This window comes from Antennarius striatus, chromosome 6 (assembly GCF_040054535.1).
Source record: "Antennarius striatus isolate MH-2024 chromosome 6, ASM4005453v1, whole genome shotgun sequence".
Classification (NCBI taxonomy): Eukaryota; Metazoa; Chordata; class Actinopteri; order Lophiiformes; family Antennariidae; genus Antennarius; species Antennarius striatus.
Genome location: NC_090781.1, coordinates 11,288,200 through 11,315,414, shown reverse-complemented (window position 1 = coordinate 11,315,414; position 27,215 = coordinate 11,288,200). Strand labels below are relative to the sequence as shown.

The following is a 27,215-nucleotide window of genomic DNA, read 5'->3' as shown; positions in this document are numbered from 1 at the left end:
TTTTCGGATGATTTACTGAACTGCAATATATCACAGCAAAACTCTGTCATCTTTGAATTTTCTTGTTTCCTACTGGTCATGAACTTATTCCATGTTTTACTTCTGTTGTTTTCACTCCTTTTTTGGTTCACTAATATTTGCCTGCTCTTTTTGGAGGATGCCCAATTTAGCCGGCATGGTCTGATCAAGGAGAGACAAATTATAAACTAAAGCAAGGACTGGACTGGAAACAGCTTCGAAAACAATCTAAATTCCCTGACAGAGTTGATTAGTAGTTAAAACACATTAAAACAAGTAAAAGTTAGAACAGGGTGCAGCGGAGGGGGGCTGGGGACTTACTCCTCACTACAAACAAGCCAGTAACTGCAGCAATAAACAGACTGTGTTGGCAACAGTAGACATAAGAAGATATAGATTTTAATATCTTTATAAACACTTTTTTACTCTTGTTTTCTGATGATAACTTACAGAAGATCGAATGATATCAAAGAAAGAAGATGAGGAGGCATACAATAGAACAAGTGACAGAAAGGTGAGGATTTGTGCATTGACAGATACAGGACAAGGATTGTAAAACATGACATGAATGTAGAACAAATCAATAGAAATCAAAATTGAAAACTCCTCCTGACAGGGGGAGTATACAACCCTGTTATCATCATCAATGTCATTGATATTGTTTTTTCTCATAGTAGTACAGTAAATGATTAATATCAGCACTGCAAGAAGTCTTCGTCTCCATTGTCACAGGTCACATCATTGATACAAACACTGTCTTGTTCATAGATTTAATGGAGGCACAAAAGCTCCTGAAGATGTCCTGTAATTGTACATCTGTCAATCGGCATTGTTCTTCATCCTCGTGTTACTTCAGAAGCAACTGTCTCGATCTTGGCTCCTCGAGTCTATGAACAATTACATCAGTCAATTAAGAAGAGCAATTCTGTCTGATCCTCATCGTACCAAACTCCATTCAAAATGTCTTTCATAATCTTTTACCGATCACATGAGTCAGCAAAGGTCCACACATATTTTTTGAAAAGTCTTTTTCTCATATTCTTTTAAAGTCTTTAAAAATGTGTTCCTCACGTTCCCAGGCTGGCGTGCCTTCTCTCTGGTGTGACCAGTTCAGCAGAGCCTCACTGGGAAACTTAAAAAGCCCCCTTTTTGACCCTCAACCTGTGAGGCTCTGCAACAGGGATCAATTTCTACATCGATTTAGTCTTAGAAAAGTCAAATGAACAACTGCTGACACAAGATATAGACAGACTTGTTGTTATTCACAGCTTCCAGAGACACGTGGGTTTTCCAAGCAAATGAAAATAGCGCAATGCAGTCCTCATCATATCGAGACAATTAGCAGCTTAGTATTCAGTTGCACAGAGGGAGAGACGTGTTGTAAATGAAGATAAATGCCAACTTGTGAGCAGAAAATCAAATAATAGGGATTGCTGGTAAAAAGGAAAAAATGTTGAGGTGTGTGTGAGTAGGTGTTACAATTTGCTGGAGCTTCATTAGCAGATGAGCTAACTGGCTCCTCTACTTGGGTTATAGGACAACACTGAATGGCACATTCTTATGTCAGAAGCTTATTAACTTTCCCTTCTTTTAGGAAAAACACACGAATCACATCTGGATGCAACATAAGAACATATTTAGTGAAAAGGATGAACAATATAGTCCTGATAGAAGATTTTTTTATGTAGTATTTTGTGAATTGAAAATTTATGCTTGGCTTTTTTGACCCAAAGCACAACAACTACCAGGTTTTACCTCATTTACTCTGTCATCTCATCCTCTTTGTCTCTATTTTCACCAATTTTTGGTTGTTTAAGTTCAAGCTGAGTGAAAAACTGAAGCTTATATAATATACTACGACACATGAAGATGAAATCATAACGGCAGTGGCAGTGAAAGCTTGGTCTGCATTAACCTTTCAACATTCTCTGATCTCAGTTCCTCTGATTCTTGTGCTGTGAGTCTATCTGTTGGAGATGTTTGATGTTTGATGCCTGTTTCAGTCTGAACATTAAAGCTCTCTGCACAACATTGACACATATAATCACACTCACACATACATACATAAACTCCTGTAGTGCAGGAGCAAGAGAGGGTCCTGGGGCTGTGGGCTTTTTTTTTTTTTTTGTGTTTAGCAGTTGCCAAATCCTCTGAAGGTCAACGGAGAATGTTGTCAATATTTGTCGTTATCAAGGCCACAGAGAGGGCATAGACATGTAGTAAGGACTGGGACAAGGATGCCCTATTGTTGGCTTGCTGAACCCCACTTGGGGGGCGAACAGTGGTCCGCGGAGTGCACTTCTGTTTTCTCCGTGTGACGGTACCATCTGGAGATGTGTGGTCATGTTTTCCCCTGTCTGTGAAATCTGGGGAGGACTCCTCCTTGTCTGCCATGACCTCTTTTGAGTGATGAACCTCGTTGTCACCCTTCCCCTTGCTGGCCCTGTTACGAGGCTTTGTGCAGTTCCGAGAACGGCCAGGCCTCGAGGGGTGGACAACATGGGTCTGCCCCCCAGAGCCCACCGCGACGCCTCGATTCAGCGACGGACTCATCGTGCCAGATAAATTGTTAGTCTGGGCTCTTGACTCTGAAGCAAGACTGGGTGCACAGTTGGAGAAATCTTCCTTGCTCAACTCCTTGAGGTCTTTTCCAACCATATCTGCAGGAGTGTGGCAACCCACCGAAGATGTCGAACCTCGGAAACGTTTCAACCATTCCCATAGTGACAGGGCCTTGCAGTCACATGACCAGGGGTTGTCATTGAGCCGCAGGTATTCCAAGGCAGGCAGTGTATCCAGGCACTGTCCGGACAGCTGTATCAGAGAGTTGTTGAACAGGTATAGGGTGGTGAGACGTTTCAGGTCATGGAAGGCCAGGCGATCAACCCATTCAATCTGGTTCTGGTGAAGAAGCAGTCGGTCCAAAGCTCGAAGACCTCTGAAGGTGTTCTGGTTAATGCTCCACAGACGGTTTCCATGCAGGAACAGATGGCTTAAGTTCTGAAGGTCCATGAAAGTGTCATCTGGCAGGAACTTCAGGTGATTATCCTGCAGAAATTCAGAGGGCATATAATAACAAGACTTTAAATTCCGACGTTACTGTAGTGCATTACTGTAACCTTAACTTGCATCATGGCAACATGGCATGTGATATATATATATATATATATATATATATATATATATATATATATATATATATATATATATAATATATATATAATATATATATAATATATATATAATATATATATATTACTGTAGTGCATTACTGTAACCTTAACTTGCATATATATATATATATATATATATACACCATATATCCCATTAAGTTGGACATTTAAAACTGGACACGACTATCAAGAAGTGCTGAAGAGATAAACATTCCATTAAGCTGCCTGCAGAAAAGTGTTTGCAGCACTTTTTTGTTTTATGGGAAGAATATGCATAAAGGAGAGATAGTTTTCTTGTGTTTTTTTCTAGACATTCACCTACTGGAGGGAGAAGACACACAAGAATGAACAGAAATTAATTGTGCAACATCTGAATTAATCAAAGCAAACATATGCTGAATCAATTTGTTTATTTGGAAAAGCGTCCGCCCTGATGAACTACAATAAATCTGACTCATGTACCTGCAAGTAGAGATACTGCAGGTTTCTGAGGCCTTGGAAGATGTTATTAGGAAGTGAACTGAGCCCACAGCGGTACAGATGTAATGCATTCAAGCGACTCAGCCCGTGAAAGGTGTCTTCGGCTAGGGAGCGCAGGTGGCGGTTGTCACCCAGATCCAGCTCCTCAAGCAGCATGAAGCCATGGAAGGTGGATGGTTCAATGTATGTAATGTTATTGGAGTAGATCCAGAGAGTGACCGTGTCAGAGCTGAAGTGGCCCCGAAGTAAGCGATGGATCTTATTGTTCTGTAAGAAGATGCGCTCGCTGTCAGGAGGAATGCCCTCTGGGACCGTCAGGAAGTTGTGGGCCTGGCAAGAGACGGTGCTGGGAGCAGTGTAGCAGATACAGTGACGGGGGCAGGACCAGGAAAACTCCAGCCCCCAGAGAACCAGAAGGAACTCGAGCCCGCAGCCTAGAAAGAGAGAGAGAAAAACAAATGAAGTGACTTTAGTAATGCTAACGTGCTGTTCTTTAACAAATGCTTAAAATGATAACATTTACTTGCAAATATCATTGTAAGTGCATCTTATGTGGATGAGGATAGTATGAGCTCAACAGTTAAAAAACCTTCAACCGCAAACAATAACATCAAATTTATCATTCAGGGTGTCTGGAAATTCAATGAAGATCAATCTCTTTTCAAATTGTGTAACTCTGAAATATAAATGACACCCGCACTAATATGAATGGCTCAAGGAAATGTTTTATGACAATCGATCTTCACTTTGTATTTCAGTCTGGACCAAAGTGCTTGCACCAACCAAATGACTGACAGATTCAGATTGCCATCCTGTCTCTTCCTGTGTGTTTAAACATTAATAATACAGTAGGCACTGATGCAATCCAATACATGTGAGGAAAAAAGATCAATGAACAAAATCCACTAGCAATTGAGTCATGACTTTGCAAACAAATGTATACTCCGATTTTATGCCAAATAGGGGCATGTATTGCTCATCCACGATCCTTTTTTGTGATTTTTTTTTCATGAAGCAGTGATATTGTCTTTCTGATTGGTTATACTCTCATCTCACTGCCTGCTACACATATGAACCTCATCTTTTACTTTTTATTGACCAAATCCTCTGAGCTTGTTTGGGCCCACAAGATGAGAATGCACAATAACACCTGCTCCTGTACCACACAAAGCATTTCAATGAAGCTGATTGGACCCCTGTGATGGTGCTTTTGTCTGATTCAACATGTATGCTGCCATTTCAGAAGTTATCTTGTCCAATATTCTGCCACCGCAGGAAGACTTAAGTGTCATTAACAGTCCGATCCCTTCCCTGTATCGATTGTCACTGTTTTCCAGGGAGCAGAGGCTATGATCTGTCTTTCTGCGCTATTTAATGGGGCATGGGTCTCTTATTTAAACTTGAACTAAAGCACTTTCTGGTGACATGATTCCCTTGATCCCTCAGACTGAGGTTGCCTTATCCACAGTCTCATGAAAAATAAGCACAATTATTCACCCTCATGAAAGTTCCATCTGACAATTCCCAGCTGTCTCTAACTCAATTTATTATTCACAGCATATTGGAGGCTTGATTAACTGCCTCTAATCAATACAACTCCGTTGCCTTTTAACTCAGCTTGTAATCCTTGGTCTTCTATGTTCAAAATTCAGGATATAATAATTATTCTGCAGAATTATTCTCCCCCAACAGACAGGTGTATTTATCTCATATATTTTTGTGCCAAACTGCAGCTTAGATGTGACATTCAGCATCTGACTTCACTGACCTTTAACAGTAATTCTCTGTGTTTCGTTGCAGAGCTAGAGCATGAAGCTGTGTGTCACCTGAACAGGAGTGTGCTCTCCTGGGCTCATATCTAATCCTATTAAGCTCTGCCACTGGGCAATAATGAGAATGCATGCAATGTTCTAAAACAGCAATGTCCCTGCTAAATGCGACGATTCTTAACGGTTTAACACTGTCAAAAGTTTGTTTATGAGTGTGCATTTGTTTGTGTGGGGATGTAAGGGAATACTGTATGTTGTGGCCATAACGTACCAAGAGAGCAGTACAACAGACATTTTATTTTGATCCCCTGATTTGCTTAAAGACACTGAGCCTTTTATACCAAAGCAGACATGCTCAGGTTTGTTACGCAGTGATGACAAAAAATATGTCCCAGTTCATTGCTGTTGCACATCTGTATTTTCTCTCCTTTGTTGTTTTTAATAATGTTATATAGAGCACAGACCATACTGACTGTTTCACTAAGTTAGAATATTTTGGTTCATGCCTGGGAAATAAAGGTCTGCTGATTAAAAGGTGTGCTTCTAAGCAAAACGAGTGAATTTTCCAAGATGCTTTGTGGAGAATGTGTACAATAACCAGCAGCAAACAGGGAAGTAAATGGTATTGCTATTTGCTCACCCTTTATTATCATATTGGCCTTTATAGTAGAAACAACCTTTTTACATTTACTCTGTAATGCAATGATACCTATTTCATTCATCTGCCCCAGCAGGGATCAATGTGAGACATTCCAATATCCATTACAGCAATCTTTCTTTCATTCCAGTAATTTGATTTTTTTTTTTGGCCTTAAAATATTTCCATTAATACTTTAATTCACGCGTGTCTGTAAAAGGTAGGTAGGTAAGAGATCTCGAGCACGAAAATCACCAGAGCAGGTGAGGCTCATTGGAAAAGCAGGGTGAGTAATGAGAAAGTACTGTAGACGCTGCTTAAATGGTGAAATCATTTGAATCAGTGATCTGTTAAACACATTGGAATGAAAGTATGAATGAAAACTTCTCCACTGGTGTTCTGCATATGGGTCCTAACCCTAGTGATGTTCGAATAGCGCCCCATGGGTCTTCGAACTATTTGGGACAATTGTGTCAAAAACTGGTTCATTACTCGGCGCCCCATTCATTGTGAATGAATGGGGATGCCACCCTCTTTGTCAGGGTGTCTGTACTGCAGCCACACAACGGTCGATGAGCCTGGAAAACAGCGCTTTGATGTTTCATGTATTGCATATATTTTCTGAATAAAACCGAGCCACCTCATAAAGCATTCGCTTCAGGTTGATTGGCCGGTCCCATATTGCCCGTAGGACTGAGTGTGTGTGTGCATGGTTGTTTGTCTTTGTGTGTGGCTCAGGTGTCGTGCACTGGTGTCGTGCATGGAGTGTCCCCCGCCTCACTCCCTGTGCCAGCTGAGATAGGCTCCAGCTCCCTGTGACCCGCTACGGCGAATGAAGCGGCAGAAAATGAATAATTACATCCCGCTTCAAAGCGGTGATGAGTTGTAACTGTCAGTGTTCGTGTGTTTGTCCGTTTGTTTGTCCGTCCATCCATCCGTCTGTTCGTTTGTCCACCAAATATCTTCACAACCGTTGCAGATAGAAAAATGAAACAAAAAACACATTACACGGGCAGCAAAGGGGATAAAAATGAAATGATGCTGTTGACCTTGTGAAAAGTAAGTCAAGGTCAAATTTTAACTTTTGTACACTCAGGACCTGGATAAGATAGAAAGATGAGGGAGAAGGCCAGTGTAAGACCATAGATCAAAGCTAGTGCTTTGATCTATGAAAGTATGTCAGAGCACTAGCTTTGATCTTTGACCTATGCAATTCTAAATGTTCCCAGACTTGAGATCTTTTTCCTGTTGGTTCTTTTGCAAAGCAACTTTAGCAGTACCAACGCTAATCTGATTAATCCAGAAGGTATTGACACAATAGGCAGCGCAACACGCTGGTTAATCCATTGTTTCACATCTGGGACCTACCGGTGTTTCAAATCTCCGCCCATTTATCCGAACCACTACACTGGTTCATCTGGTAAATGAAGAGCTTAGTGTTTCACCAAGTGAAAAAAAAACTTGATGTTTCACCTGGTGATTGAAGCACTTAAGTGTTTTGAATGTGAATGAACCACTTGAGTGGTTCAAACATGATCAGTCTTGTGGTTTTTTTGCGTTTGAAGCAGGCTTCAAAGCAGTGGTTCAGAAAAATAAACCCTACTGAGTCTGGGGCGTATATCGGATCAAAGTGAACATCACTAGTCCTAACCCTACACACAACACAGTGGCATCACATGACGTAACAGTGTCGCTGAAGATATCTACCAACCGGTCCAACTGCAGTACACCTGCAGGTCTGTGCAAACTCATGTTGTGACAGCTTCCAGAAAAGTTGGTGTACATGTTTCCAGTCAACAGTAGGAGGTGATGCCATTGTGTATTAGGTGATTTTTTATCGCAGATAACTGACATATGCAATTGTGTGTTGGGGTGGTGGGGCCAGGAAAAGAGATATGGACCGTCTGAACAGACTCATCTGCAGAGCGGGCTCAGTGGTCGGGCTGAGCCTGGAGTCTGTGGAGACACTTATGGAGAGCAGGACCATGTCTAAAGTTAAGGCTATCATGATCAACACCAGCCACCCCCCTGCACACCACCTTCTCCCAGCAGAGGAGCACCTTCAGTGGCAGACTGCTGTCACACAGCGCCTCCACAGAGAGGCTGAGGTCCTCCTTCGTGCCCCGTGCCATCAGGGGGTACAATGACTCTCTCAGGAGGAGCAGGGGGGAGGTGGCGAGGTCAGCACAGGGTTGAATGGATTTAATTTAATTTTATACTGTGTATTTTTAATTTTATACTGTGTATATTTTAGGTATAATTTAGTATATAAGTCCTGTTAATGCTGCATGTGTCTGTTAGTGTAGTGTATGTCTTGAGGTGTCCTGTGATGTTTCTTTTTTTCCCCTGGTGTTTATCCAGTATGTATTCGTTATGTAATGCCTGTACAGTGGATATGTACAATTTCTTCTGGGATTAATAAAGTATGTATGTGTGTATGTATGTATGTATGTATGTATGTATGTATGTATGTATGTATGTATGTATGTATGTATGTATGTATCTATCTATCTATCTATCTATCTATCTATCTATCTATCTATCTATCTATCTATCTATCTATCTATCTATCTATCTATCTATCTATCTATCTATCTATCTATCTATTTATCTATCTATCTATCTATCTTCCTACTTTCCTCTTCTATGACAAAAATCCTCATCTCCATGGAGGCTTTAGATGATGTGATGTATGTAAGACGCTCTATTCTGCATGCAGATTGAAAGATGGGGAGAAGCACATGTCATTTCCCTACAGCCACACAGAGGAGCTGTGTGCTGCCTCTTCAAGCTGCATTTTCCTTGGAGACAATTTCACCTGTCAGCCGGCTAATATCACCACTCAATATATTTACACACTAGAACAGCTCATCTATAAACTGATGCAAACAGTGATTGATGCAAACATTTATACTATCATGCCACAGAATCAGTATAGGTGATTTACTGCGTGTATACATGTATTATAAGCTCTCCATGAATACACTTAGACACACATACTTCAGGATTAACGTGTCTCAGCTTTGCATGAGGCAGATCATGTCTGTGTGACATAAATAAAAGGCTAAATGATGCTTGCTTGCAGAGGTTTGAATGGGGAGACTGGTTTTTCAGCTCAGAGGAATGATATGCAATGTGTCCTCAAATGACAGTGTAAGAAATAAATGTTTTTTAACTGCATTGTGGCTCCCACAATAGGCCATTCAACTCAAATTATATTATATAAATAGCTTTGGACACAATGGACTTTATATATTCCAATAATGTCTGTTGGAATTCGAAAAATCTGTTGGCTTTGAAAGAGAGCTAATGTATTTCTGAAAAGAATGAGATGCAGCCACTTTTGGCTGGAGTCTGTGTTACGTCTTATTCATCTCATCACCTTCCCGTCGCTCCATATCACTTCCTTTGTCTTCCCAAATAGTTACGGATGACAGATGATATTGGCATCTCTTCTCAGGCAGAAATCATTTTTGACCCCGTGACCTCATGGGCAAAGGGTTCAACTGTTTGGTTGGGTGTGTTAAAACGGAAATAGGTAAATATATGAATAAAACACAACAGCTCAGGTCCCCTGACAGAGAGAGAAGTGACCGCTTAGAATATTAGCAAGGCATAGTTCACACTATATTTGCCCTCATGAATAACACATGTCTGCTAATAGGAGGGAGAAGGCACGTCTATCCAGTTGCTTGAGTCTGGCCGTCATTAGAGTGGACAAACTCAATTTCCTGTTTCTCTCTCCAAAGACCCTGATAAGCACTCTGGTCTTTCAGCTCCTGCTATTGGCTGGTTTTAAATAATGACTTGACTTCCTCTGCACTCACAAGGTGTTTATAGACATGTTCATGCACACAGTGGTTATTAATGGGCCAAGCAATATATTAAATTACAGAAAAAATGGGTTTGTTCTTCTGAGGATCAGGGCTTAAAATCTGGCTGACAAAATGTAATGAATGTCAAAATTACTCAATGTGATGCCACTATATGTAATAATATGTAATATTATACTGTGTAATATACTAGTCTATGACACGCAATGTTGCTTTCTTACTCCAATCCCTGCTTTAAATGAATGACTGAAATTAATGAATATTAACTTCCCACGAAAGCATTTTGGTTTGTATTAAAACTATAGTTTTTTTAAATAAAGAACAAATTATGACAAAGAGGAAAGTGTGGGTGTGTTACTGGTCAAAGCTGAGATAGAGCAGGTCATTCACTAATGGGAAGGTTAATATTTAGTCCCTGGATGACTTGTAAATGCAGCATGTATTGTAAAAACCAGTGAGTTTATTTTATATTTGATTCATTTACCATTTGCGTTAAAAATATGATTTTTTTCTGGTTACTTTAACTTATTTTTATAAAATGGAGGTTATGTATGTTTTGATATAGCTCACATTATCTTATTAATTTCTATGAATAAAGAGAGGAACTTGGTTTGTTAAAAAATTGCAGCATGACTGCAAATGTATCTAATATGTAATCTATTCAGAGCGTATTAGCTGTTCATGTATTGTTATATGGATCTGGAATTATAAACTCTTCCTCATAGGATAAATCTTGGGCTACAATAAGTTTATTAAACATGTTGAATAATGATCTGAATAGAACCCAGGTTAGAGCATGGATCAATAATTGCCTATATATTGATGTAATCTTTACTAATACAAAAAAGGCAACAATGTCATAAAAATAATAATTTGTTCAAGGTAGTTCTCACCATCATGATTGCCTCTCCTGACTCTCCAGTTAAAAACATTGATTGCAACCATTATTCTCTGACTGAAAAGCAAACTAACACATGAGCACTCCTGCCAACAGCTGAGACCAGCAACACTTCTGCCAAGGAATATTTCTTTTTTCATGGCCTACCGCAGAATGTAATAGATTTTGTGTCATTTGCCATTCCCCTGCTCTGCTGCAGGCAATATTGCCTCATAAGGTTGCCTGACTATTCTTCTAGTGAATGAAAGGAAAACAGCGAGCTAACAATGATAATGCTGAGATCTGTGAGAAATGAGGCTGAATAAACATATTTCATGGACATAGCACACCATTGTGGCATCGTTGTGGTGCTGAAGCACCACCAGAGACGTCTGAAAAGTGTGTGTACATTTCTGTATTGTATTGGAGCAGCATCATAACCAGTCTCATCTCTTATCTCAGGCAACAATGGATTCTCTTTTAAAATGTTTCCCTATAATCAGTAATTTTCCTTCAACCTGGACTATTCATAACAAAGACTATACTACTTGTGAAGCTGCAACCAGAGTCTATTACATCCTGCTGCTCTACTGAGTGAAAGAGTAGAATGCCAGCTGTTTATCCGCCTTGCGGGGAACGGATCTACTTGATTTATGCCGGCTGATTATGAGCAAGGAGGAGGGTACACCCCGGATATATTGTGGGCACAGAACAGGGCCACATACAGACGGACAACCACTCACACTAACAACTATAGATAATTAGGAGTGATCAAGTCACCTAAGCTGCATGCGTTTGGAGGTGGGAGGAAGCTGGGAAACTCAGAGAGAACCCTCAGACAAACCTTCTTACTGGGAGACAACAGTGCTACCCACTGTGCCACCCCACTGCCAGAGTAGAAAGTAAAAAATTCAATGTTAGCATTTTGTCCCATATTGAAACCTAATATTCAAGAAAAAGAAAAACAGGCTGCATTTGCCTACCTGGTGAAAACCCTATGTGCATGAATTAGATAAACCCTTCACAATATTTGACAAAAGGCAATATGCCAAAGTGCTAAATGGACAGTCAAGTGGTAGTTTATTACTTAAAAGTTTTACATATAATCATGAGGTTTTACGTCTGTTTCAGACAATATCTGTTTATCTTGTGATGGAAAAAACCCTTTTAGCCAAAAACACTTGAAAGTGTTGGTCATGTCATCATTGATTAGCCTTTTCGCTTTTCTCTGGTTAGGTCCTATGATGGTCCAATGATGATGAGTGATAAATTTACAGCACAATGCGCCCTCGCGCATCAACGCTCGCGACTTCACCTCATAGTTTTGTTAGGCAGTCACGTGATACCGTACACGCATTCTTTTGGCTGACAGCATCCGGAAGTGCGCTCGGTTCCATGAGTCTCGGACTTACGTGAGACACAAAAGTGCTTTAAACAGTTGATAAGAGTGTGGGAAAACGTAATATAGATAGGAGGTGGTTTAATACCAGTATGGGGAGTTTTTTTTTTTTACCGTAAATAATTAGATAAATAGTCGCTTGATCGCGGAATTTGTTAATCAAGTCTGGTTCCTGGAACGCATTAACCGCAAAGAAAAGGATGCACTGTACTGTATATTCAGTTGTATAGAATGGCTGCAAAATGGTTAATCATTGCTGTGGACCTGATTCCAATGATTAGTGGATTAACAGTGAATGTTGCTTTGAATTCCATCTGAATTTAACTGTGGTATCACATAACCTAACAGGCTGCAGCAACTTTTATTTTAATTGACTTTTTTTTACACCTCTGCAATCAATATAAACAATAAATGAATAAATTATTAAGTACATCATCCTAATAATTATTTCAATTATTTCTTTTATGAAGTAGCCTTAAACATGTCTCAGTTTCCTTCCCTCCTTCCATGTTGTGATTGATTCAGAAGGAAGATGGAGATGCTTCTACATCATAAACATTTTTGCTTACACTTTATACATTTTTTTAAATTTAATTTCTTTGTTTTGAGCTGTATGTGTTGGTTTAGTCTGTGCTGTAAAACTGTAATTTGTCAGCACTTCCTGCTTATAACCATTCCTCTGTTTTGTTGGCTTCCCATCATCATGTTTCTGACTGTAGTGCTGCCAAACCAGAGGGGCGGTTAAAGACAGCAGGTCCACTACAAAGCACAGGTTGGCATACAGATAGCTCAGTTATAGATTTGAAGGTTTGGCATTTTATTAAAATATATGTGCTACTTTATGATTATTATCTTGTTGAAGTTGGAGTTTGTGTTGTGTTTGTTTTGTATTTTTCAGTTGGAAAACTCAAAAAGCTTCCAATGAATTTCAATTAATTTTATAAAGAATGTGAACCTGGAGATGGGAAAACTAATTAGATCTAAATGTTTATCAGGCATGCTAGTGTGGCAAACTGCAATGATTTGCCAATATTTTCCATATATTTTCATTAACAAGTTATATCAAATGTAATGCAGTTTAATGCAAATTTTCCCATCCAATGGTGAAGCAATGGCAGTCAATGAATGTTGACGCCACAAAGCAAAAACTTTAAATTACTCCGCTATCCCCAGTCAGTTCTCACTCAAATTTCACAAGTTTAAGAGTCATTGTCTGAAGAGATCTTAGCAGATAAAAGTCAGTACTAATCACAGTACTGACTGTGATTAGTGGCAAAAGAAAATGCAATGTTTCATACTCTGATGCACTCCTACTGTCCTGCTGAACCTATTTACCTCAAAATTGGTCAGAAAAATCATGACATTTTGATGAATTTTTACAAAGTTTCCATAAGCTGCAACACAGTCATTTTCAAACTTAAGGAGGATGTTCTGAAGATCGCCCAGGTTGAAGTCACATTTACTGAAGCTCATCCCTGCTTCAAATAATTTGTATAGAAAACTTAGTTATTGATTATACGAAACATGGACAGAACATTTGTTGAAGAGCGTACAGGTAAATAAATTCCATTTGTTTGAAGAAGGATAGTGAGAAGTCAAGTTGCCCTGTGATAGATGAGCTATCCACAGACACTAATACCTACAATTTAATGAATGGTTGATGCGAATTTGCATCGCTTAAATAAACATTTTCACTCGCTCCTGCTGGTCTTTCTTTCTCTTTGGTTAAAGCTAATGGATACCATTCAGGCTGAATGTGTACACAAAGATCCAAGAGTGTTGAAAGGGGAACACAATCAGCATCAAATTACATACATTCATCATTACAGCAACCAATTTTTGATCAAATATCACACATGTGGTGACATTGGCACAACATTGGGCACTGCAAAAACCTGCATGAATATAAGTCTCTATATGGAGTTGCCAATTGACAATTTCCATTGAACTAATAATTATTGTTCATGGTTGAAGGTGTTTGATATTGTCTAGAGGCTCTTTAAATGTGGAGAAATCTTCACTCTGGCATTTTATTATTACTCAATATACTGTAGAAGTAGGGTCTTGTTAGCAGTGGCATCTCACCATCTAATGGCAGTAAAATGAACAGTGAATTTTGTCTCATTATCCCAACATATGGTAAATTCCAGGTCAATTTATTTCGAAGCGATGGGCCAAATAAATATGTGTGTCAGATTTTTAACAGGTCATACTGTGCCCATAGTTATAACAGGGTTTCTAACAATATTCTTCATAAGTGTTGTTTTTGGCCAACAATGCTTTGATTAACGCCAGGAGACAAAAACATTCCTAGCAGATTCACAGAGGAAAAACAGCATAAACAAAAAGGTATTTAATTCACAGCATTGTAATCAACCATTTCCATTCCTCTCAGAGATACAAGCAGTGTGTATTTAATTTGTGACACACTTGAGAGAACACAGTACAAGCTGAGCTACTACTTTATTTCATGCCTTTTTAGATATAAATGTGTGTAATCTATAGACATTTAACTCTACCCATGCTAAACTGGGCCTGTTTATTGTTTTTTAATTTTTTTATTTCTATGCCTATTTATGATTTTCTATTGGTATATTCTTGATGGGTCATTTATTAATCTTTCTATTTGGTGTTGTACTACTATCTATGTGCTGGTGCTTTCTGTGTGCTTTTTTTGTGTTTTTTGTACTCACTGTGCTGTGTGCGACGGAGAAGTTAATTTCCCTGATGGAACCTCCTCAAGGGATAAATAAAGTTATACTCTACTCTAATCAATAGCATTTTCAGTGTACTGTATTTAGTAAAATATTCTCATTGAATTACTCTAAAAACGACATGCTTTATAAATATCATTAAAAATGCAAGACTATTATAGAGAGCACATTAATGGACTATTCAGAATTGCTAAACTTTTCTTATTAGTCATTAGTAAATTCAAATGTGAATGAAAGTGACATTGGGGTTTAATAGGAGGATGTGGACTTCAGGATATTTTTTAGTTTGTCTTATTTTAAGTACAGTGACACCTCTACTTACGCATGTCTACTTACGAAATTTTCTACTTACGAAATTTCTCAGCAGGAAATTATTGCCTCTACTTACGAACGAAATTTCGACTTACGTAATGTAAAGACACAGTATCGGCCGATACTCGAATCTCCCACAGGTTCCTGAACGCAACATTCTCATAGCTGCTCTGCCATTGGCTATGACGTATCTTCCTGGTATCCCATTGGCTAAGAGGGATGCCAATCCACCTCTGTGTGGAGACACTGTAGATTGGTGCTTATGCAGTGTCTTCGGCATTCGGCACTCGACCCGTGAGGTTGTCTGATAGTTTTGCGCAAATATAATACCTTTTTTAGTACGTATTCGCTATGGACCCTAAGAAAGTGACTGAGAAAAGAGGAAAAGAAAAGACGAAGAAAAGAGTTTTTTGTCCATACAAAAAAAGCAAGAGATCATAAACAGCATGAGAAACGGGTTGCGTTTGGTTGATCTCGCCAAAGAATATGACCGTAATGCATCTACAATCGCCATGTTATTAAAACAAAAGGAAATTTAAGGAGTTTAAGGCATTGCGTGGGTAGTTGGAGAAGTTCAAAAGGAGGACTGGAATTCACTCTGTTGTTCGGCATCGTGAGGCAGGAGCGCATGAACAAAAGGTCAAAAAACAATGGGGACAGCAGTTAAAAGGTAAATGACGATCATTTTTATTCTTTACTCTATTCTTTGTTTTTTACGTTATGCTCAACTCTCATTTATTGTGTAATAATCTAATCGTAACATGTATTTGTTACATGTTTTGATGCATTTTTATGCTTTATAAAACATTTATGTCGGAATTTTTTGGGGCTTGGAACGGATTATGGCATTTGCATGGAAAATGCGTCTCTACTTACGTAATTTTCTACTTACGTAATTTCTTCTGGAACCAATTAATTTTGTAAGTAGAGGAACCATTCTATGTAGATACATTAGCATTGTTGACTAGACAAGTGATCACAGAGATCAGTCTTCCTTTAAGACAGCTCAGTTTCCCTGTTATGACTTTACATTTAAAATCCATGAGTTTGACTCCTTGACCATTGAAATTTATCAAAAGAGCCTCCGTGAACGGCAAAATTTAGCTCAGTAAGTTTTGGAGATACAACAGATCTGACAATAATCCGGATCAGCAAAGTTACAGAAATCAGATCTTGCAAGTCTGCCACTGTTTGCGGAAAACACTGGACTGATTCGATTTATATGAGCATAGCAGCAGAAACAATGGATTTCCATCTGAAAGAATATCTTATTTTCATTTTGTCAGCATTTAGTATAGTGTATAGTATAGCATAGTGTTTTCATTTTCAACATACAGAAGAACAAAGACAGGAACTCATTCAACATAAAATAAAATATACGTATACTCTGTAAACTAACACAGCTTAATTAGATTTGATAACTTGGAAACCTGTATCTGATATCAGGGTGTTTGCTGCGTCCACAAGGCAGTCATGTGACCTGCAGCAATCATCACCCAACAGTAGTACTATTATTTATTACATCACAATAACAAAATTTCCGTGTATTGTTAAATTAAACAATATGGATCATCAGGTCCAGAATGTCTCTTGAGTCCAGATTAGACTTCCATGAGAGGAAGATCTTACTTTGACGTTATGTAATTTTTGTGAAAGCCTAGTAGACATTAACACAAACACTCTTCCTATTCCGTAATGTGCAAAAATGTATCCAGATCATGACTTGGGTTAGCACTAAAATCCAATGTATTGTTCCTCCTCCATACCCTATCTCCCATATCTTTACATTTTAAGTATTTATTTTTACAGGGAAGACATGGTACCACATCAATATTGGCAACAACGTTATCTCTTTGGCGCTAAGTAGGAAGTATTATAGAAATTTTACATATATGGTTCGAGCCCACTTATGGATGCTAATCAAGAACACACTCACAGTTTACACCCTATGTCACACATTTGAGGTGCAGCTCACCATACAGACAGAGAAACAGAGTTTATAGCTTTTAAGTTCATCTGTTCGCTGCATCTTGTTCAATGTATGTGGTGCTTGTAATGGTTTTGACCCAGGCCTGACAGCACAGCACTGAAAGAGCACCACATAGTCTATCATTGTGAGTCTGTCAGTGTGTCAGGTGAGGTATGGTGAAGCCTTGGTGAGGTGCAAACAGTTGGAGACAAAAGCAGAAAATGAGAGAAAAATCCTGGACAAAAATAACTTTCACTTTGCTGACTACACTTAATCAAAATTTGAAGGGAGCTTTAATATGGTAGCTTTAAACCTGGAGGATAGTTGCCTTCAGGACTGGCGCTGTTGTTACTCCACAAACCGGAACAGAACATGGTGATAAATCTCGTATCAGCAAGCATCTGCCTTATGAGCAATCTGAGCAAGGCCCTGAATTTGTAGCAGCTTTGGGGCTAATGCTCTTTATTCTATAGTGTTGAATTATGTCTCTGTGAAAGAGGAGAAACAAAACAGTCAAATTTCCCCATGGAGTTTGTAAATTTGTATTTTAGCAGAGTAGAATGGCCAAAGCACAGACGGTAGCCAAATGCAAACAAGAAACCTAAAAATAGAAAACCCCCATCATTTTAGGATTTATACAAACTGTACCATATATAAAAATAATAATGTTAAATGTTGCTGAAATCAAAATAATTACATGGCAGTGTACTAACAATGTCAAAATCTCCTGTCCATTTTTAGCACCATATCTTTGTCTTTATATTTTAGATACCCGTTGGCTCAAACACTATAATATGTGGCACCAGTTTCTCTGTGATTTAATGATGTCCATGTGCTAATATGAATAACCTGACATGTTTACCAGACAAATATTCAATTAGGTTTTGCTCCTGTCTTGTTATTGTGTTACCGCTTGATGATCAGTAGGACAGAGAGAACAAACTGTGTCGCTGAGTGTTTTTTGACTCTGATGCAACAACCTCTCTTCCACAAATGGTCCTTTATAAAAAAGACATGGTTGTGATTCAAAGACTCCATCCCAGTTTAGCTTCTTGAAATCTATGATTAAAGTTGCATCATGTTGACATGTGTAGATAATGACATTCACTCACCTTGGAGACAGCCACCATACATTCTACAGTACATGCCACTAAAAGCCTTTGTGCATTAATGATTCAGGAGCTGCACGGCTCTGCTTTGGAACCATCAGGTCCAGGCAGCCCTATACTACACTGAGAGGTGGCATTTTCCAGTTCAATAGTCTCCACCTTGCATGTTTTTCTTAAAACAAACTGTGAGGTATCCTCTTGCCGCAACAGCTGCCTCCTTGCCTTCAAACCTCTTGTGCCCTAGATTCACCAGATAAATTATTGATATCAGGTGAAAGTTTGGTGCTCCATGTATGTAGTCACACACACACACACACACACACACACACACACACACACACACACACACACACACACACACACACACACACACACACACACACACACACACACACACGGGGTATTAACTGTCACAACTAATGGCTTCAAAGGGGCCAGCAGAAAAGTGAAATCAAGCAGAAAAATGTGTGAGGGAACACAAATGCATAGTGGCTCATTAGTTCAAAGAGTAGATGAAGAGGCATCACTAGGTGGAGACCAAAGAAGAGAAGGGAGGGAGGACATAGTGTAAAATACATCATCATAAGCTCTTTGTGTAACATCACTCTACCTTGGTTTTGTTTATTTCCACTGAACAAACCAACAACAGCATGACTCTGTCAGTGGTGTGTGATTTTTAGATAGAATGCTAGAATTCCACACCCAAGAGAGCAATGGACAGCTCTTTGGAAACGATGATATACAAACACAGTAGTACCTCAACATAGGAGATTAATCCGTTCTGTTACTGAGCTCATAAATCCACCAAAGAAAGAAAACAATGATGTTGTATCCATCCACCAAATAGCCATGGTGTCCAGATGACCTGTATTTCGAATTTGCCTTTGTATATTGAACAAAGTATGTACAGCATGACGGCTTGTATCTCAAAAAATTTGAGCAGCTCGTATTTTGAGGGATTACTATAATATGGCAAAAATAACTTGCAGTCCCTGCCACTCATTGATGGATTTTTGGTGGATTTCCCCGTCATGCTTCAGTTTGCATCTTTTTAAATGTGCTGGTTGCAGATTGATCATTGGGCGTCAAAACATCATATCCCTATCCTCTCCTGCTGCCTCACTGACTTGCTCCATTTATACAAATGTCTACCACATATACCTTAGTAATGTTTATGCAGCATAAACAACTTCAGCACTATGATTTGCTTTCCGATTGATTCTCATGAACACTTTTTTCCAATCAAACAATTATATTAACAATAAATAACCAATAAGCTATTATTCTGTTACATAATACATTTAGTTATGCAATAGAGCAATGGAAATAAAAAGCCGCCCATGCTTTATAGACCAGGAGGGTTGCTGTTGGGTTTCAGGAGACATTTTCATATTTTCTGTTTTCTTTGACAACAAAAATGGCTACAAACAATGTGGATTTCGTATTAATTTATGCAAAGATTCACATTCCCACAAAAAAAAACAAATTGTGGATAGATATAAATACATAATGTGACAATGAGCACAGACTTCTCTGGCCCAGCAAGAATGAACCTTACTTTATACAGGAGCTTTCATAAACAGGGTTACAAAGTGTTTATGAACAAAGCTGGAAAGAGCACATGATGGAGAAAAAACAAAACAAGCAAACACACATGAAAGGTATTACAATACTGTACTAATGACAGGCCTTGTTTCTATTTAGTGAAGAAGAAGTCACTGAGTTGACAAGCCTCAGCTAGGTCAGGAAGTGCCAGCTGAGGGACTTTAACTGCAAACACAGCTTGGCTAAGGGTCTACGAATGCAGCCCGGCTCATATGGGAGCAACAGTTCAACAATGTAGCTGGGAGCTAAACTGAGTGTTGTAAAAACAATCAGCAGAATTTTCAAATGAGTGATAAAGCTGATGGGTAACCAGCAAAGTTATTCTAACACAGGGCTGATAAAATTCAGAACAGAATAGTTTCCATTTGTACGAGCAGTGACAACCTTTTGGCCCAGCTCTGAATACAGCTGGGCAGTACAGTCCAAATGTGAGGCATGGATAACCTACAGAAGATTAGGCTGCAAAGAATAAAAAAAGTATATAATGAGGGAAAAAAACATGCCATACAAGTGATGTCCAAACTGTATCACTGTCCATTTGGGTACAAACCAACGTCCTTCCTGCACGGCAGTGGGTAGGATATTGTTTTCTTGAGCTCATTCCACACCCAAGAAGCATGACAGAAAAACAAAAAGAACCCAAACATTTTACTAAGTTTGTGTGCAGCCTGGGGGCGTGTGAAAGAACTGGATAAAATTACACAAATTTTACTTTTCACTGATTTTTTGTTGGAACATAAATCTGTGAGTCATCCGTATAAAAATGGATTTTGTGTTGGCTTATGGTTTATCACAGTGGTTGCAGAAATACACAGAAAAAGAAAGGGCCATGGATGGAACCCTGGGGAACACCACATGTCAGATGGGCAATTGAGGCATTAGTCTCTGGAAGGGCTATTTTGACAGTTTAGAACATTGCATGGCAGTGGGTGATGGTGAGGTGATCCCGATGGATGATCCACTTATCTATCTATCTTGTGTGCAGAGCTTAGATCCAGAATGATTAAAACTGACTGAACACCTGATTGGCTATGAAGAACAAGTCATTTGATACCTTGCAGATTCAGTGCTGTGATGAAGACTGTACAACTGACTGAGATTATTTCAAAATATATCATTTCATCAAAGAAAACAATTTGGATTTAGAATTTCTAAATAGATTTAGAACCAATTTAGAAAATCGGTTGAGAAACTTATATCTTAATAAGGAGGTCAACGCTGTCCTGAGGTTGGACCATAATCATAATTGTAGACAACGTTAGAATATGTGCATGTTCTGTGGAGAATATAAGAGAGAAAAATCCATGGGGAAGAATGGAGGTGGAAGACCTTGATCTAAGGGAGTAATCCATTTTCATTAAGTGTAATTGTTCAGACCCTGAGAGCTTCACCATTGATCCTGGGGTAATGTCACTTCATTAATGCGACGAGCAACGACACGACTTATCACTTTGAAGGCCTTCAACTCTCTGCATAGCACAGATGGCATTTACTGTAAGAGTTTCTCACATTAAGAGAGGATAAAAAAGACTACTGTACTTTAAATTCTCATCAAATTAAATTTAGATCTGTTCTGCTCTTTATTGGATGACATTTTGATCTTTTCACTGTTCTAGCCTTTATTCAGTCTGCCTCTAGTTTCATAAAGTCTGGGTCCAGCAGAGGATGATAACTTATCATCCTTTTATTCACTCAATTCTGTGCAGTTCATTCCAGTTGCCCTTGAGTCACTGTTGTGTCTATCAAATTCCACACTCCAGCACCTGCTTACATTCCTGAATGTAGACTCCTGAGATGGTTTTCAATTTAATCAGAATAATAATGAATGAATGCCATCTGTTATATTTTGATAAATGTATGATTTAACTTTGTCCTGTTTGCCATTGCCCATTGCTCTTTATCACCTCTGTCAATCTCCTTCCTCATGTCACATTCTCTTTACTGTCAGACAGACTTTGAGGTGATCCATGATGAATCACATCTAACACATCCAAAGATTCATGTAAAAACTTAAAAACATACCAAACATACCTGTCACTAGTGAGAGGTAGTTGGTAGCGCTCCCAATCCCCCCTCAATTTATAACACCTAGTGCTGTCCTGCAGATGTTCTATAGATAAGTGATTTATTTTCTTTGATGCCACAGTGATGGTCTGAGACACACTTTGTATGTATGACATGGTCCCCTGAACTTTTTTTGGGTCTTTTTTTCAACATTTGACCAAAGAGAGAGTCTTCCACCGAATACTGAACCATGTAAGTCGAGCAATTCAGACAAGCAGTCGCAAAAGGAGATGTCAAGCTCCATCTCAGATTATATGGCTGGATGATGAAACGTGATTCCTGCAGCCACCCCCCCTCATCTCTCCTTGAAGGTGGATAACAAGAACTAAAATCAAGGACAAGGAGAAAGATGCAGCCACTGAGGGGTTTGTTTGCACAAGAAATTGTGAGTGTGGCATTCCAAATACAGGAGAAGAGGTAGACAAACAAGGGGAGTGGTGGTGGTGAGGGACAGCAGAGGAGCTTTGTGTTTTAACATATAATACGGAACAAGAACAACACTTTAGAACAATCCAAAGCTTTTGCACTCTGGGACCTAAAGGAAGGTTAATATGTCACTACTGTAATGATTCTGAGCGTAACTTTCATCCTTCAATCAGAGAAGGCAGGAAAGAAATTTGTAATACAGTACATCTCTGCCTAACTTATTTATGTACATAATGCCTCCTTCTCATTAGCAGAAAAAAAAGTATGGAGATGATGCTAGGTAATAAATAACAATAATGTATTAGTTCAGACTAGTTAGAGCAAGAGAGTAAAAAAATAAACAAATTAAAAAATGGTCAATTTAACTCATGAACAACTTCAGGGATTAACTCACAGTTCAACAGATGCTGTGTGTTGCTAGTTGGGCATGAGCCTCAGCTCCAACACAAACCAAACACCCTCACATAATCCTCATCAACTAAATGCAATGAGAAAGAAGTGTGCATCAAGCACTGGACATCTACGACAAGAATTTTACGCTTTGTAACACAGAACAGATAATACCAAGAGGCAGAGTATCTGGGCACCATTACCTACCAGAAACTGAGAAAGGCAAACACAAACTGACCAATGGTCTACTGAGACTGATTGACAAACACAAACCTGGCAACCCATGGAAAACAGACCGCAATAACTGCCAAAATCCAGAGACAGAAGAAGAACAACAAGTCCTACTAAAATGCAGCTTTAACAAATACCAAAAATAACACAAAAATTCAATATCTGCTTCTCGAAAACAATCTGGCATTGAATATAGCAGCAGTAAATATGTCAGAACATGTCACAGCCTGAGGGAAAACAACACATCACATGAACGAGTCCTGACCTCCTCTTCCTCCAGAATCTGCCTGCTCTTTATCTCCTTTCTTTTCTTGTTCTGGTTCAGATGATTCATGCAGTGTTATCATGTACTAAACAACCATACAATCTTATATGCTTCTTAAACCTATATACACAGAGTATTCACATATGGTGTAAATACACTACAAGAAATGTGTGTGAGGGAGTAGGGCTGTCATTTCTTTTATTAACAAGGACAAGGTGTAGAATGATGGTGCTGTGGACATCACTGTCGTGTCATGATAATATACTTCTGTCTTTGAATCCTGATCTTTGGCCTTTCTGTGCGGATTGCTCTCTACCAGTTTCATCTGGGGTCTTCCTCAAACAGTATGAAAGCATATAATGTTGGTAGCCCCTTTTACAGAGACTATAAATGGCAGGACTGTTGCTTTTATCAGGTATTACTACTGGATAAAGGTGCCTTTTCCTGGTTTATAATGTGTGTACTTCATAACTAGAGAATTCAAAAAGCAGTTTTAAGAAATTAAGATCCAACTCAGTACACAAAAATATATTTAGATGTAATGTATGTAATGTGATGAACTGTACGTGGTTACATTTGTTGTGTGCAGTCTGTTTTTTTGCAGTACACGCATAATGCCAAAATCATAAAGTCTATAAACCAAAACTAAAAAAATGTTTGGTTATGCCAATAAAGCAAATATCAACCTGAGATTGTGAGGGAAATAAGACAGAAAGAATGAGTGAGGAGACAAAAAATGGAAAGAATGACAAACAGATTAAAAACCACCACAAGTAAAATAAAACCGAATAAGTGGAAGATTCCACTTTTAGTTTTGTGTGCAGTGCAGGACTCCTTCACACCACACTGGCCAAGCATCATAAAGCATCCCTGCCCTGCATATCTCCCCTTTGGGGCTATTATCTTCACACCTCTCTGCCCTCACCATCACAACCAGTACCTCCGCACCGTATCACCCTCCCTCACCCTTCTACTCTACTCTACCCTGAGGCGGCATTGTTGGAGACCTGTTTCAAAGGTTAAACTGAGCCCCAGTCATCCATGGGAACCTATAATGGCAAAAGCCAAAAGTCAAACACACTAAGTTTGCCAAAGTGATTCTTTCTGCGAAACTCATATAGCTGTGTGCAAAACACTTTTAAAGGGGATTAAATTAACTTTGCAAAGTGCAAAGAACAGACAAAATAATTAATATAAACAGTAAAATGCCTTGACATTTATCAAATGCAGGATTTAACAACCTAGATCCTAATAAAACATGTAAAAATATGTCTAAAAGGAAAAATAAGTTTACAAGTACCGTATTTTCCGCATTATAAGACGCACCTAAAAACCTAAAATTTTCTCATAAACCCGTAGTGCGCCTTATAATCCGGTGCGTCTTATATATGGATTAATATTCATATTAATATTGGTTAAAAACATGATCGCTGAAAAAAAGCCGGCAGTCTGGCCGCCAGTCATGCCGCACTCCTCCACCAGAGGAGCCCCCTCACAAGGCACTCAGGCCCACGCCCCCTAACAACGGTAGTCAAGGGGCGTCACCAAAGTCCCGGCTCTGACTGAGCTGCTCTCAGACGGTAGAGCAGACTGTAGGAGCACCGGTGATTACGTAGCAAAACATAAGGAACGTTCAACAATTCTATTGATAAAGTTTGACTGACTGACTGATCTCAGTATTTACTATTTGGCGTCGGAAATAACCCACTTTAAACTTAATTGGTCTTAAAAATGCCATTGTGCTGTCATCTGGAATCTAGTGACGGTCCATTCTATTAGTCTGTGGAAACACACGGAGAAACTGGCATAAAGGTGAATGAAAGACCCTCAAACCTGAATTTACAGCCTTTTCTGAAATTCCAAGAGCAGAGTCACTGCTAGACAAATGTAATTTACAAATGTAGTTGATAGCTCTGGGCGGGCGGCGGAGGGGCGCATTCAGGCTTGTGAGATTCACGGCGGTGAGACACCGACGTTAAAGTCAGTTCTAGGAGTAAAACAGCGTCATATTTGACAGTTAATTATCAGCCTGACATTAAAAACTAGTTTAAAAATTGTTTAGGACACACAGCAGCAAATAGCTGCACCTCACCTCTGACTGGACTACCGATCGATCGAAACAATATTTAATTAATAAACGAAGACGAACGTCGGAGCTTAAATATCTGCTTCGAACTTCAGATCAGGAAATAATCCGCTCTGTTCGCACTGACTGCACTCGTAATGAATTTAACCAGTTTTTAATGTCAGGTGTTTTAATGTGCTTGTTGACTCCTTTCTAAGATGGCAAAGTGATCAAGTGATCAGGTTTCCTTGATGAGGCTCAGAAGGGCTTATTGACATAACAATAGGGGCCATTCAAAGGTAGTCAGGAGGTCATGAATGCAATCATGACTGCCTGAGCAGCGCGGCTCTATCTAGTGGATGGATTGCGCAACTACAGCCGCTGCAGTTAATCAGATAAATTTTATTTCTTTTTTATTGTGTGCGCCTTATAATCCGGTGCGCCTTATATCTGAAATAAATTATAAAACAAACAACTTATTGAGGGTGCGCCTTATAGTCCAGTGCGCCTTATAGTGCGGAAAATACTGTATATAATCTGCTGATCTCAAAATGACTTCAGCAATTAAAATTGAAAAGGTTACCCATAGTTTAAATTCATATCACCAAATCCCAGGATAGGACAAAAACCAACAATTAACTGAGTTTACTTAGTCTAGCAGTTGCCACAGTAGTACCCAGGCATTACATTTATCAAAACTTAAATAAACAATTTTTAAAAACCTATATTTCGAGGAATCAAGATACTAAATACTAAAACACAAGGATGACATTGTTGCATCTTTGTCAAAAATTTGAATCTGTGGTACAATATTTACAGTAGTGAAGTCAAAAAGAGACTGACAACCCGTTTGGTTAGGTCACGCGTCAGTAAGGGAAACATACAATAAGTTAACTTTCAATATTTGGAGAAACTCACAAAACAGATAGATAGATAGATAGATAGATAGATAGATAGATAGATAGATAGATAGATAGATAGATAGATAGATAGATAGATAGATAGATAGATAGATAGATAGATAGATAGATAGATAGATAGATAGATAGATAGATAGATAGATAGATAGATAGATAGATAGATACTTTAATAAGGAAATTAGGGGTGACATCTGCTCACAGAGATACATAACAGTGACGAAATTGGCACCGACAAAGACGTCGCATAAATTACATGATTAGCATAATGACAGAGTTATACAGCAGAAAAAAACAGGGGAACTTAACATAAAAAGGAAGTGTAGGAACATGAAAGAAGCGTGAGATGAAGACGATGTAGCATCACAAGGATGGATGAACTGATCTGTAAACCAAGCTGTAAACTGACACTAAGGACCCCCACAAAGTATCCCACAGTGAATCCCCAGTGCGTCCCAGGCCCTCCAAGTCTACCCTTTCTCGGCCGGCCTTGATGACCCTGCGGCTTCAGACCCCCTCCTTCTGAGAGAGTGGTTGTGCCCCCTGATGGCACGGGGCACAAAGGAGGTCCTGAGTCTCTCAGTGGAGGAGCTTGGTGACAGCAGTCTGCCACTAAAGGAGTTCCTCTGCTGGGCAAAGGTAGTATGCAACGGGTGGGTGGTGTTACCCAGGATCGATCCAAACTTGGACATAGTCCTTCTCTCTAGAACAGTCTGTACAGTGTCCAGTGACCGGTCACAGAACCAGTAACATGTTGTCAGATAAGGAACCTGCAGTTATTTGTCATTTCCTTTTGTCTTATTTTTCTGGTTGTGTAAGTTCTCACACGTTGTTTGGTAGAAAACAAGGAAAGGTTAATTCCAAGAAACAAAGGCAGTCCTGCAATTGTGTCTGTTGCTTACGTACGGTATATTTCCTTCAGAGGCTACGATCAGTATAAAGGAAGGAATCATTCGCTATAA

At 39.1% G+C, this 27,215-nt stretch overlaps 1 protein-coding gene across 1 annotated transcript in view; it reads right to left on the bottom strand.

The window, feature by feature from the left end:
* Positions 1-333: 333 nt before the first annotated feature.
* Positions 334-27,215, bottom strand: part of rtn4rl1b (reticulon 4 receptor-like 1b) — a 141,052-nt gene continuing 114,170 nt past the window's right edge. The window contains exons 2-3 of the mRNA XM_068317007.1: positions 3,654-4,105; positions 334-3,066 (exon numbers count right to left, since the gene is read on the bottom strand). Of these exons, the coding sequence (XP_068173108.1) occupies positions 2,176-3,066; positions 3,654-4,105 (1,343 nt within the window). The 3' untranslated portion in view covers positions 334-2,175. The remainder of the gene's footprint in view (positions 3,067-3,653; positions 4,106-27,215) is intronic.